Genomic DNA, 14113 nt, shown 5'->3' with positions numbered 1-14113 from the left:
TGTGTCTAATGCACAGTTGTATTTGACATTTTCTACATGAAATGCTCTGTGTCTCTATCACCATTGTAGGACATGTATTACGTGTCAGTGAAAGCTCTGTACACTGTGGGCTACAGCACCTCTCTGGTCTCTCTAACCACAGCCATGGTCATCCTGTGCAGGTTCAGGTGAGAAATACTGTACGTCTTATAGGAGATAAGACTGACTTTAAACCAGATGAAATGCATCTGCTACAAGATCAAAACCACTGACAGGTGAAGTAAAGAGTACTAAGGACCTCGTCTTTGTAATGGAATCTTTCTGTGCCATTTATGAGTCAGCCTGTGGATGCTCAGTTTATGAAGTTGGTACAAATTGTTAGTGTGAGGATCTGACAGACTTGACTGTATATAAAAGATACGGCATCCATAAACTCCACAGGTTAAACACGCAGATACCTGCCAATAGGTCTTTATTATCGCACTACAATAAACACTGAAATTTCACTCACCAACACTGAAGCACAAACTATTTGAGTAGTCTGTTCTGCTTAGCAGTCCATATTAATTATCAGATAATGCCATTAAAATGTTTCCAAATACAGCAGAGAGGTCCAGTTCAGTGGTTCACAGTCAAAATGGCCACGCCCCTAACTTCAGATTTAGAAAAACCCAAATTGGTCATATTACTGGTATTACCTTTTGGACATTTTCCTATGGAAGTCTCTGGAGACTGATATGCTTTTGGAGCCAGCCTCAAGTGGCTATGGACACTAATTAATGTGGCAGAAGTAGTAGTACTTATGCTTCTAACACTGGTATCCTGTCTATGTGTTAACAGTGAATCAGTGTTTTGCAGAACAGCACTTGTGTGTGTTTATCAGGGAAAAGAAAATATTAGTTACAAAATAATCAATTTTTATCCAGAGTGTTCACATTTATTCCTTCACACAGGAAGCTGCACTGTACCAGGAACTTCATCCACATGAACCTCTTTGTGTCATTCATCTTAAGAGCTATTTCTGTCTTCATCAAAGACGGCGTGTTGTATGCAAAAGAGGACAGCGAGCACTGCTTCATACACACTGTGAGTAAAACAAGCTGCACATGTGCCAGTAAAGCAGGCTGTACTCATGCTGGTGATGGTTTGTGGCACCTTTGCTGACACTCTCTTGCACGTTGCTTTTATCTGTCTTTTCTTGAAGCTGGAGTGTCGAGCGGTGATGATATTCTTCCACTACTGTGTTCTTTCTAACTACTTCTGGCTCTTCATCGAGGGTCTGTATCTCTTCACGTTACTAGTGGAGACCTTCTTCCCTGAGAAAAGATACTTCTATTGGTACATCATAATAGGCTGGGGTGAGATGTCTTACATGCCATGCTGTCGTTGTATTCATATTTCCAAATGTCATGTTGTTTACTTGGTGATGTTGGTTTCAGGGACCCCGACGGTGTGTGTGACCATCTGGGCAGTGCTGAGGCTGCACTTTGATGATATAGGGTGAGTTATGAATAACACTGTAAGTAGAGTCTCATGTTTTTGTTGCATATGTGCTGAACATTTCATTTTATCATCTGCACTCTTAGCTGCTGGGACATGAATGACCATGCTGCCATCTGGTGGGTGATAAAAGGACCCGTGCTGGCTTCAATTATGGTGAGAAGCCAGGATGCAAAAACACAGTCTTTCTTTTGTCAAGTATATTTGTATTACTTTTATACAACTGGTTTATTCTACAGGTTAACTTTGTGCTGTTCATTGGCATCATCATCATCCTGGTTCAGAAGTTACAATCTCCAGATATTGGTGGAAATGAATCCAGTATTTACCTGTAAGTACTTGACATTAACATAAAGTTTCTTATTAGATGAGTTAAGATGTAAATGCATTTTGTTTTGAATGTGTTTAATATCTTATTTGTGTATTTAACATAATTTTATACCATTTTGTGATCAGTGCTAAAACATAACAAGTGTTTCATTGTGTAATTAATTAACAACAAGTACTTTTTACCCAATAAGGAGAGCGTTTCTCCCTATCTATAAGTTTTGGAACTGTCATGCAGTTTGCTTCACTGTTAATGAAAACACATTATTAGCACATTATTATTAGCATTTACTTTTAAAAAATTGAGGTATTTTGGAGACAAATTCAGTATTTCTGCATCTTAAAACTTTAACTTTGTCTTTCCATTTTTGTAGAACATATTTCACTTTTTACTTGACTACATTTAGTCACCTCACTATATACAATAGTAACCCCAGTGTCACAGACCCATTTGTGGATAGATCTGAATACATATGGATGACTATGTAGTCCAGCTGTCCATCCTTACATTTCAGGGGCACTGGAGCTTTGAGCAGTCTATCACAGGGCTATCACCATTCACACTCACATTCATGCCTACAGTCAATGTAACATGCATGCCTTTGCACTGTGGGAGGAAGCTGGAGCCTTGTGGGAGCTTGGGTTAAGCTCCATGATTCCTGGAACCCTATTATTTATTCTCCAAGTTAAAGTTCTGATTTGCCAGCTTTTTCAGAGCTCACGCTGATCTGATTGTGGGGGAAAGTGTTTAGTTATAGATATATAAGTTACAGATATGTTACTGACTGAATTTAAAACCTTGAAACCTTGAAATGGCATATTTATCCTCATGGATATATGCCCTACTGTAAATTTAGTCTTCTGTGTATGAGGACTGACACATTGGTAGAACAGCTCTCTCATTGTGATGGTGATGATGATGAGTGTGTTTCATGCGTTTGCTTTACAGGAGGTTGGCACGCTCCACTCTGCTGCTGATTCCTCTGTTCGGGATCCACTACACTGTGTTCGCCTTCTCTCCTGAGAATGTCAGCAAGAGGGAACGTCTGGTATTTGAGCTTGGGCTCGGATCCTTCCAGGTAATTATTTCTCCTGCATAGCCTAATGTAGGCAAGGATAATGCCTGTGTGAACTATTTTCAGAAAAAAACTTTCAGTCTATATTGTGGCAGTGCATCAGTTTCTTTCTACTCTTTGATCTGTTTTTATAGCTGTTGTTGTTGTTGTTTATGATCTGTATTTATAGGGAGACAACATCCTTAATATTAGCACAGAACCTCTGCCCACCCCCTATTCAAACTTTTTCTTTATGGGTGGCAGCCAGTCAGAATAAATTTGACTTAAAGAAAGTGAGAAGGAAGCTAAAACAACTTGTTTCACACAGAGGGTGAACTGAGGGGATGCTTCAAGGCCCAGTAAGATAATTAATAATAATTAATAATTTGAAGTCTTAAGTTACAAAATTCTGATCTAGTAGTGTCAAAGAATTAAAATCTGGAGCTGGAAATGAGCAAAGTAGGTCTAAACATTTTTTTACATTTATTTTCAAATCCAAAGTCAAAATTTAGAACATTTTGCTAGCAACATTTATAAACCTCCACTAGAAGGCAGCATCTTGCAGCGTGACTTATTCACCCTGCATATTCAGCCATCCATCCTGAGCTGAAACTGCCACATTAATGGTTAAAGTCAAGCAGAAGGATTCTTGACTGCATCGTGTTCACTTTAGATGAGTTAGTCTCTTTGTCTCATGCTCTGACTTTCTGTGTTTCTTCAGGGCTTTGTGGTGGCCGTCCTCTACTGCTTCCTGAATGGAGAGGTAAGTCTTTTTTATAGCAAGCTATCACCACAACACATTGGTGTTATTAAAGTACTTTATAACAGCACATAATCTCTCAATCCAAATATTTATACATGAGATCTGAGGTTTGAGTTATGAATCTCTGCATTGAACAGAAATGCACTTTATTTTTGGGGTCTCCACCAGATATTTCCTAATTAAGTCAATATTTAAAGAATTCAATTTGAAGTGAAAAAAATATCATTTACAGTCAAAACATTTTTACTATTAATATTCTTATTTTTTTAAATGAATTATGTCACCTTTCTGCAGCACACCATGGTCTGTCTAGAGTTTGATGCCAATCAAAATGCTCTTACACAAACACTTTGCAGTTCTGAAAACTACATAAATAAAGGATAAAAAAAGGAACATATAAATTTTAAAAAGTATTAAATAAAAAAGGACAGTAATAATAAAGTTTGATAAATAAATGACATGACATAATGGTAAACCAACAGCAGGTAAACACTGTGTGTTAGAGGAGAATAAATAGATGAAGTCTACAACATAATGTAGCAACACAGTGTAACAGCTAATGTGGCAGCAACACTATGACCCAGTGTAGAAAAATGTTGTACTGAACAATATTTTTTAATTGTAACTTTATCATTATTAATTAGTTCATGAAGAGACTTTTCCCTAGCTATGAATTGTGAAAGTGAGCACTGACCTCAGCAGAAAACATTGTCTCAGCGTGCCCTTATAATTTTAAAGATGTTGTGTGTCTTACATACACTTTCTTCAGTTTAACAGGTTGTAAAAAATACGAGGGGTAAAGGGAGTCTGGCACATTCGCATTTTCATCCCTTTAGTAGAAACTTTTTTTTGGAGCTCAGCACTTTCTTAGAATAGAATGCATGACTAATTTAACTGTGTGTAGATGTAAAACCATGAGACTGCATTTTCTGGTACAAGAAAATGACTGTTTACAGTCCACTCAGAAATGTAGAGCCTGAAGGCACTGAGCTTGTCTCTTTCCAGCGAGGTCCATTAATAATGACCTTGTGAAGTATATCCCTCAAGGTGCAATCGGAGATCAAGAGGAAATGGCGCAGCTGGACGGTGAACAGGTACTTTGCTGTGGACCTGAAGCACCGGCATCCTTCGTTGGCGAGCAGTGGGGTGAACGGGGGGACGCAGCTGTCCATCCTCAGCAAGAGCAGCTCACAGATCCGCATGTCCAGCCTGCAGGCCGAGACTCCAGCCACCTGAGCAGCGCTCTCGGGGACGCCAAGTCTGATGACGACACTGCCGCCTCCGGACCTGATGCCACCAAACCTACAATCCTCCCAATGACCAGCCTCACCAACCCGTTCCTCAATCCCTACCCCAACCCGTACCCCGATGAAATCATGATGGAAACCCAACTCACCTCCAGCGACCCAGAACAGCCACTTGTCTGAGTCCACATCCAATGAAATATGACCAAACAGGTCATGACAGGTGAATTGAATGACACATTCAGGTGCAGCCTGTAGGTTCACTCTCCCGTTCTGGAACCCCACTAAAAAGGCATGTGTGCCGGCTCTCTCTGTATATATTGTATTGGTGTTCAGAATTGTCTGGTGTTGCAGTATTTGCTTTGCAACACAGAGGGACCAAATAGCTCTACAATACAGTATGTATCCCATCACACTGATCATTCCAGTCTGTCTGAGGACACTTTGGTCTTCAGGTTTCACACTTTTCTCAAGATACATTTTAGATGACTTTACACTTAATTCCTTAATTAATCTCCTAGCGCCTGTGCCATGGAAAGTGATTTAACTGAAGAAAGTAAACACTGGTGACTCTGATGTAAATATTTTACTGGGACACGCCGCTGGATTTAAATATGAAGATTAGTTTCCTATTAGCTTGTACAAACTGTTGTCCTCCGTGTCCGACGCTTATCTCAACTGGGACTTTGGATTTTTTAACAAAACGATTGTGTTACACACTGTGGAGATGTGTGAAAGATGAGGTTGAAAAAATAATAAAATAAATAAATATTAATAATAATTTGTGTCACATGGAAGTGAAGCCTGCCCCAATCTGAGCATGTAAATTAAGGATAAGTGCTGCTGCTACTCCAGTTTATTCTGGTGTGGGTCCCTAACCCTAAACACCAGGAGTAATCTTTTAAAAGAAGCTGTATATTTAATACCCTGAACATGGAGGAAAGTTTCTCTTTTTCAGCCTCTTTATCAGTGTTAATGACTGAATCAGGGACTCTAAAGCAAACCTGGCCAGTTTCATTGGCATCATACTCGCATTCAAAACAATCCCTCTTTGTCTCCTCTGTTTCGGTGCATATAAAACACTGAAAAAGCCATCCTCTTTTTTTCTATCAATGACTGCAGCACCCGCGATGCACAAACAGTGACTGTGTGTAAGCTTAGTATTATCATTCGCAGCCTCAGCTGTGACAGATTTAAAACAATATAAAGGTAGTTGAAGACAACTTCTGTCACAGAAAATTTTCACCAATCAGTATTTACTAGATTATTATATGGACATATTTCTGTGTAATATGCCATTAAAGTTAAAAATATGTATCATGTTGATCTTCAGATGTGTCCACAGTGCTAAGGTTTGCAAATGCGACCACAAACAGGCCTTTTTTTTAATCTCTAGAAAGTCTAAGAAGAGGACACTGATGTAGTCAGCAGGTCTGTAGTTTTAACAGCCGATAGTACAGAAAATGTCAATGAAAATGAGCACACGACTGAAATGTCATGAGTTCAGTTGCTTGCATGAAACTGCATTTATTGTCCACGTGGGTTGTTTGTGAGAATTCAGTGTTTTTTGGATGTTGTTTTTTCTTTTTCTTAGGGTTATTAGTGTTTATCAGGCTGCTGTGGAGCTAATGTACTACATGTATCTCCTCCACAGCCTATTGCACGAGGAAACTGTATAAAACTATAATGGTCTAAGTGGAGATATAGACCATGAGAAACATCACAGCACTTCTTTTTCGGGCTAAAACCTTTGTATTTTTCTCCTTACAGAGGACCATTTGAAAAATCTGTTTGAATTATTTTGATTAATGAGGTTTTCTCCTCGCTTGGAACAGCTCTTTGTTACTGATGCTGTATGTGCTCATTCTGCTTAAAGACAAGTACGCTGAGATGGATGTTACTTATACCAAGATGGTAATTTTCTCATTCCAAAGACAAATGAATCGGCTCTTCAGTGAGTATTTGCACGGCCGTATCTGTTTGCGATGCTCAAGTTTGCATTGCAACTGATGTCACTGCAGATTTTTCCTTTTGGTCTGACTCAGCTATCCTCTAAAACCCCATGTTTGACTCTACTTTGTGTCTCCTAAAGTGCCTTTAAGCACAAAATAAGTATTTTGACTTCTGTTGATGAGTTCAAATAAAAGGAGATTTGTCTTTTCTTTTTGAAAAACTAAACTGCAAAGTAAAGGGTTTTACAAAGTGCTTTTACAATGCTTCACACTAATTTTAACCCCGGAGGCCTTCAAAGTCCTTAAAGCATGTTTAAGGAGACACAGAGAACATGACCAGTTAGTGTTGTCAGTAAAGCAGTGCTACAGTATAATGGCTTCTAAATATAGCGGCCATTGTACAGTGCAGCACAACATCACGTCTACACACTAATAAATGGTTAATTTAGTGGGCCGTTTTGGGGTTGTTGTTTTTTTTTCTGTTTTTTTTTTTTTTTTTTTGCTTAATGGCAGAAATATGAGAAAAAGTTCTCATGAGCCAGTAAAGAAAGGGGTTAATGATTTTTCTTTTTGATTTGTTGTTGGGGGATTTGCAAAAAATAAGACAGTTTTCTTCATTACAGGAGATAAACTCTTATCTATTAAATATGAAAGACAGACACGACCTTTAAAACTCAAAAACTGATTAAATTCTTTGATTAGCATAATGCATTTTTGCTAAGTATGTCACACATTATTTATGACCGATAACAAAAGAAAACCACATCTCCTCAGTTCAGCATGTTATCATAGTTTGAGCTGTTTTCCATATCGGCTGTTTGAATTTACACCATAAATATCATTCTGGTGATTTACAGGTAAGAAGATGCCTTATATTAAACCCCAAAAGTTAAAAATAATAATAACTTGGACTTGGACTAAAATCACTTAAACAGATATTTTAAAGTAAAGATAACATTGTCCTAAACAAATGTATGTTAAGGTTAAATGCTTTGGCTCATTTGAAAGTATGACTAAAAAAAAGTAGACATCTAGGTTATATATATTCATGCGTAGTCTTGTTAATGTTAAGAGGTTACAACTACAGGCAGTGGTTCTCTTAATAAACATAGAAATTCTCTACATGATATTAAAATGTAGCCAATAAATTCACATAGATACTATTTGTAACTGTAAGAGTGTCATTTTCCCCCCTAAACTTAAGGCGTCTTTGGACCTGCAAATATTCACATTTTCTGGGAGTTCAGATGAGTCAAAAGCAAAGAGAGAAAAGAAGGGCTGACCAGAAACTGTGTTGTCCTGCTAATCTGCTATGTATGCATTTAGTCTGAGCTAAAACAATACCAGTGCAGATGCAACAGCAGCCATAGGGGGGTCATACAGGGAAAGGGCTGGTCAATCACCACCTCTGCTCTGGTTCACTTGGGGTCTTCAGTTGAGCTCATCACAAACATTTTGACAATCTCACCAGTCCAGTTTTAAACCATATATTTATGATTTCCTTTAATGTTAAAATTAAAGTTAGAGCCTTATATTGCCAGTACTATGTTGATGTCAAACAAAGATGTTGCTGTTACTATAGGAACCTGTTGTTTTTGACAATGAAGTAGTTAGTTAAAGTGTTTGAAAGGTGTGTAATCAACCTTTGTGACTAAATAAACTGCAGTGTAAATGTGCAAGACAGAAACAAGCTGCTAGTGTACCTTGCAAAAAGTTTTTGTGGTTCAAAGTAAATAGCTGTCATTCAAAAACTGCGCTGTGATTGTTTTCATATTTTTATTTTTAGTAAATGGTGATTGTGTTTGCTAAAAGTATAAAGCCTCCTGTAATGCCTCTGTACTCTAATCGGCTGATGCATGCGCTTTAAAACGTTTTGATCTCATTTGACCAGCAGACGTAATCACAGGGGAGGGTCGTGCTTCCATGCCATTAAGGGAATCTGAGCTGTGTCCTTGTTTTAAATCCCTCCGACGAGTGGGTGAAGCAATTAATAAGCTAGAACACAGATATTGGGTTTCAACTGTGAATGCTTTATCAGATTGTAGTTTAAGTCCCATCATGACCCATTAAATACTTTTCCTTTGAATGTTAATGTTCACAAACATGAGGAAAGGTACAGTGCCATAAAAACTGCTGGGTTGTTTTTTTTGTATAGCATGACAACAAAGTTGATTTCTAATGAATTTCTTTTTTGACATATGCTGTCTCTTCAATTGTTTTATTGTACTGATTGCTATGGGGCTCATCATAGATTCAGATTGCTGAATGTAAAATTAACTTCAAGATCTCTGCTATGAGTCTGCTCCTGTCTGCTCATCAGCTCCTTTTTATTTGATCTCTCTTTTTTTTTTGGGGGGGGGGGGGGGTGCACATTAGAAGGGTTTTTTTGTACATCATGTAAATATCAACAATAAATGTTTTTAACTTGTTGTTTCAATGTTGTTTGTTAATGCTGTTTTGTATTTCAAAGATGTAAATCTTTGAAATACTATTATTATTTTTTAAAAGACTGCTGTTCATATAACAACTGAGCACTCTAGGATTTAATCAGGGCAACATCCAGAGGGGTCAGAGGGTGGCACCAGCCCTCTTTTATGGAGTTTTTTATACATTACCCAACATTTCCTGTAGGATTAGTATTTAGGGCCAAAGACACCACCAAAATTATACTTAATAATATTTCAGGGAGGTCCATTGTCATCAAAAGAATAATATTTCTTTCTGCACATTTACTACATGTTTATATTTAGTAGTATGACTCTGTTTGTTACACGACATTAAGCAGCAAGCAAGTATAAGATATACTACAATAGTCCCCTGAGATGAGTATTGTGGTTAATAGGTGCTATTTAAAAAAAAAAAAATGAAATGAAGTACAGTTGAAATAATTTGCTCTTCATTATCAGTTGGACGTGTAAACGAATATCAGCTGAGCCATCAGCTGATGTGAGCTGACACTCAGTCCAGCTGATCTACTGGGCCTGCGGCAGAGCTTCACTTTGTGAACTAATGCTATGCTTGATTAAAAGCCAGCCGTATGCTTATGTATCTCCTCCCTGTAGAAGCAAAGACCAAAGCAGAAACTTGCACACATGTAGTAAACTGGAACCTGCATGAGAAACATTCACATCACACTTATAAGTAAAATGGGGGGGGGCATTGTCCAATTCCTACAATGTAAATGAAAACAATCTAAACTGCAAGGTCCACACAACATACATAGCTTTTTTTCCCTCATTACAATAAAAATTAACTTCCTAATTATACAATTTTCAACAGAGCAACACATTTATCACATAGCTCAGCAAAAGCCAAAAGCATGTGGTACAGTATCACAGTCTTACTGGATTACACAGAGTTTGGATGCAAACCTACAGTCCAGCTGAACTGCTGGGAAACATCGAGCTATACCGCATGAGAAAAGGCACTATCCTGGTAAGTAGCTGATTAAGGTTATATGTCTTTCATGGACAACACTTGAAATGTATACACATGTACATATCTGTGTATGCAGTATGCAGTCTACATACATGCGTAATTCCTATTGTGTCAAAAGACAGAGTGATACCACATCAGTACTCAGTTAACATGGTAAAAGCAGCCTATCAATCAAAATTCTTTATTAGAGGAAAGAGGTTCTGGATCAGTGTTGGCATTAGCATTAGCTTAGTAATTAGTAACTAGACTTATCTGAACCTATGCTAATAAATAGGAACATGTACACAAACACTTCTTTTTCATTTTCAACATTTTGTAATATTACAGTATATAAGAATAAAAGTAAGTTACATGTATGTACAGTATGATACAAAAAATGCTGAATGTACACTGTATGTATAATTGTAGGGTCTACCTTACAATATAAAGCGCCTTGAGGCGTCGGTTGTGCTTTGGTGCTGTATAAACAAAACTGAATATAACTGAATAAACATCAACTTGGGAATTTTAAACATTTTAACTATCTTTTATTTACTATGATAAGAAGGTCATTTAATGTGGTGGTTGTACAAATCTGTAAGTCGAACTGCAAGATCATAAAATATATGTAAACTCTATTTGAAGTCTATTTACATTCACACAGAGACATTAAAACAATAATTTCACAATAAATAGATTTTACAGTGTAGTGCTCCAGATGTGCACAAGTGCACTGTGCAATGTGTAATGTGTATCGGCCTGTCTCTCTGAAACTTGATTACAATACAATACCCAACATTCAACATGCCATTAATCACTGTTCACTAGAGCTCTTAAATGCCACAGTGAACATGTATGTGGGACCTTTTAGACTTTTCTTTTACATCCCGTTTAATCACAGACATAATTTAAGTTGAAGGTACCAAAAAAACCAAAAAACAACAAAAAATCATCTGATTGAGGATCTATTTTATATTCAAAAAATTATTTTTTTTTAATAATTTTGAGACTGAGAAATTGTACCCCTACAAAATCTGCTTCCATGAATTTTTAGGGAACACATGTTTAGGTCCTCTTCTGATCTGTGGGCAAGGAACTCTTTATTTGTATTTAGTACATGAAAAACTAGCCTCAGGTCTAGAGGTGTCAAAAGTGTCTGCAACTAGAGTAGTGTCTTTTGTGAACATTTCCCCAGAGTTTTCATTTTTACAAGCAGCACCGCATGTCATGTGTAACAGCAAATATAACTGGCTATGACTAAATTGGGAACGTGAAGCTGCTGAGGGAGCAAGTGTTTTTTACTGCCAAGAAAAAAGACTCTAACATTAGCCAGAGCTCTGTAATCAGCTACTATCAGTGTTAGCTTGCTAGTCTGGTTACTAAGTTGCATCTAAATTTCAATGTGATGATTATTGTTGGATAGTTTAAATCAAAATGAAAAATCTGAACAGCTGCCTAATGTCTTCTGAGAAAGTGGCCAGTGTTTTAAGTCTTAATAAAATTTGAATTTATGTATCCTTGTACGATTGTGATGGGAACATTAGGGAACATTGGGGAACAGCAGTGTTCGGTAGTTGCATGCTGGCTTATTGTATTTAAACATAATAAATAAAATCACTTTTTAAAATAATTTCAGGCTGTACTTCAATACAGAAATCCTTTGTGTCTCTTACTTAATCTGTCATCACCAGAGACTGTATATAAGACATGTACACAGCCACCACAACAACACCCACTGGTTACTGAAGTCCTATTAAGCTTCAAGTTGAGCAATTTTACTGTTGCCATCTTGATGTTTCACTGACGACTTAGCTCAGAAATGAAATCAAGGATACCAGTGACTGACAAGCCGCTTCCAGAATAAGTCTTTTTTCTGACGCTGACAATGACAAACTTGAACAAAATTAACTTTATATTTTAATCATTGTGAGCTGAAACTACCGAGTCAGTGCATAAAGTGCCCCAAGAGGGAGCTAATTTATTTATTATTGTAAAGTCTACATTAAAATATATTAACCACCTTAGGTGATAAATAAAACTGAATTGAATTGAATTGAATTAAGCGTCATTCTCTCAAGACTTTTTGCAACCAGAGGAGTTGCCCCCTACTGGCCGTGAAAAATCCCAAATGTAAGGCACTTTTGCACTGGCATCACTTTTATACCCCAAAGCTATGTCCAGCATTTATATATAGTTTATAACTATCTAGTCTAATTAACATGTGTTATTGTTTACTTCAGCAGTGATTTAAAAACTAACTATTGTATGTACAGGGCTTTGGTAAAGTCTGGAGACTGAGAAAGAAAACTTATTCATGAGCTGTGCTCACCTTAGAATTAGCAAACAGAAGAATATTTAGTAAAAAGTACATGGTCGTTTCATCCTTACCCTGTTTTCATCTTCTTTTCTGTCTCTCACTAACCTGTTTTAAAAACTACGTATGCTCTGTATATCTGTTTTATTTTATTTTATTTTATTCTGCTTTTCCTTTTTTTCATATACTAAACTGTTACAGTGTTGAATGGTCACAACGAGGTCACTGGCTGCAGAAGTAATCTACAACATAAGTGAGAGGAGATCTCCCAAATATGATCATCTGCTGTTAGGGGAGAACCAATCAGATAAAAGGAGGAAGGAGCTTGTTTCAAACAGTGGATGGACAGCACTAAAGCCCAGTATAAAACAATAAGGATTGTTTTGAACTGTCATGCAAAGCTATTCTAGTATTCTCCAAATATAAAATTATGGAGCTAGAAATGAGCGTAACAGGATCAGTTTAATTCATGTTTTCTAATCAATAAATAGATTTATCAATACTGGACAACCACTAACAACTAAGCAAAAAGGAGTGATACAATTTTCAGAATTTTAGAAAGGTTTAAAATTGATTCTCCTGTAATTATACATTTAAAACTGTCTGTCTGGTGCCTGCTTGAGACAACAATGAATACATATGTATTTATTTATTTTTGCCCATTTCCTTTTAAGAGCAGGTTGGAAGAAAATAATGAGAATGAAAGCTAAATACTAAAACAGTCACCCACAAAACTGAGCAGTTCAAGACATGGTTTTGTGATAAACAAGGCAAGAAAAAAATTTGGTGGTTGTGAGTAAGATGTGGAGGAGGGGCCCCGGAGCATAAAAACAAAATCTGAAAAAAACAAAAAACAAATGACCTCTTGTTCTGCCAACATGATATCTAGTGTCATCATGGAGAAAGGTTTAATGTGAAATGATGTATAGGATGTTATGAATTAATGAGCTGAACTCAAATTAGACTTAGTGTACGGTAAGCCTACAAATCCCACACTTCTAAAAAAAAAATGTAGCATACAAATTAGGAGGTACCTTAAACGTTCAACAATCAGGCTCTGTGATTTAGTCTCTGCTAACCAGGCAGGTGTAGAAAAGGACAACTACGTGCTGTCGGCTGTTTTTCACACAGCCGAGACGTTGCTGTGTGTGACGGTATTGGTGAGGGCGTGTGTCTCAGAGCCTGGCTTATCTTTTGGGCTAGATTTGTCCAGGACAGATATCTGAGTGATTGTGCTGCTTTCAGTGAACAGGGTGCGCCGTCGTTTACTGTAGCTCAGGTAACTCTGAGTCTGCCACTTCCAAAACCTCTTCTTGAGCTCAGCCTGCACCTGAAATCAAGATGGAAAACATACATTCCAAATAACTGTTTTTAGAAGCAGGAAATACACAATGTACCTGCATGAAGCTTTCCAAGTGTTTTTTTCTCTACCATATAAAAGAGAACTAAACTAAACCAATTTTAGCCTTTCCAGTATGCACATTTTGTTAAATATGCCTCATCTAGTAAGAGATAGTAAAACAAAAAGTAATTATTTCAAAACACTACAAGTCTTTCTTGTT

General features: G+C 37.2%; 2 protein-coding genes across 4 annotated transcripts in view; one reads left to right on the top strand and one right to left on the bottom strand.

Moving 5' to 3' along the window:
* adcyap1r1b (adenylate cyclase activating polypeptide 1b (pituitary) receptor type I) overlaps nucleotides 1-9257 on the top strand; it is a 39960-nt gene extending 30703 nt beyond the window's left edge. For 2 of the 3 annotated variants that reach the window (XM_085437676.1, XM_085437677.1), the window contains 9 exons: nucleotides 70-167; nucleotides 933-1065; nucleotides 1184-1337; nucleotides 1419-1479; nucleotides 1566-1635; nucleotides 1719-1810; nucleotides 2756-2885; nucleotides 3583-3624; nucleotides 4659-9257. In XM_085437676.1, the coding sequence (XP_085293802.1) occupies nucleotides 70-167; nucleotides 933-1065; nucleotides 1184-1337; nucleotides 1419-1479; nucleotides 1566-1635; nucleotides 1719-1810; nucleotides 2756-2885; nucleotides 3583-3624; nucleotides 4659-5051 (1173 nt within the window). In that variant the 3' untranslated portion in view covers nucleotides 5052-9257. The remainder of the gene's footprint in view (nucleotides 1-69; nucleotides 168-932; nucleotides 1066-1183; nucleotides 1338-1418; nucleotides 1480-1565; nucleotides 1636-1718; nucleotides 1811-2755; nucleotides 2886-3582; nucleotides 3625-4658) is intronic. The other variant, XM_085437678.1, reaches the window with a different exon arrangement.
* Nucleotides 9258-10423: 1166 nt separating this feature from the next.
* Nucleotides 10424-14113, bottom strand: part of ghrhrb (growth hormone releasing hormone receptor b) — a 75884-nt gene continuing 72194 nt past the window's right edge. Inside the window, exon 13 of the mRNA XM_085437679.1 lies at nucleotides 10424-13881. Coding sequence (XP_085293805.1) covers nucleotides 13675-13881 — 207 coding nt within the window. The 3' untranslated portion in view covers nucleotides 10424-13674. The remainder of the gene's footprint in view (nucleotides 13882-14113) is intronic.

This window comes from Copadichromis virginalis, linkage group LG17, assembly GCF_057382275.1.
Source record: "Copadichromis virginalis isolate Kocher_CV1m ecotype Utaka linkage group LG17, C_Virginalis_male_GT1.1, whole genome shotgun sequence".
NCBI classification, from domain to species: Eukaryota; Metazoa; Chordata; class Actinopteri; order Cichliformes; family Cichlidae; genus Copadichromis; species Copadichromis virginalis.
The sequence above is the reverse complement of the archived record's forward strand: the minus strand, read 5'-3'. Positions and strand labels throughout refer to the sequence as shown.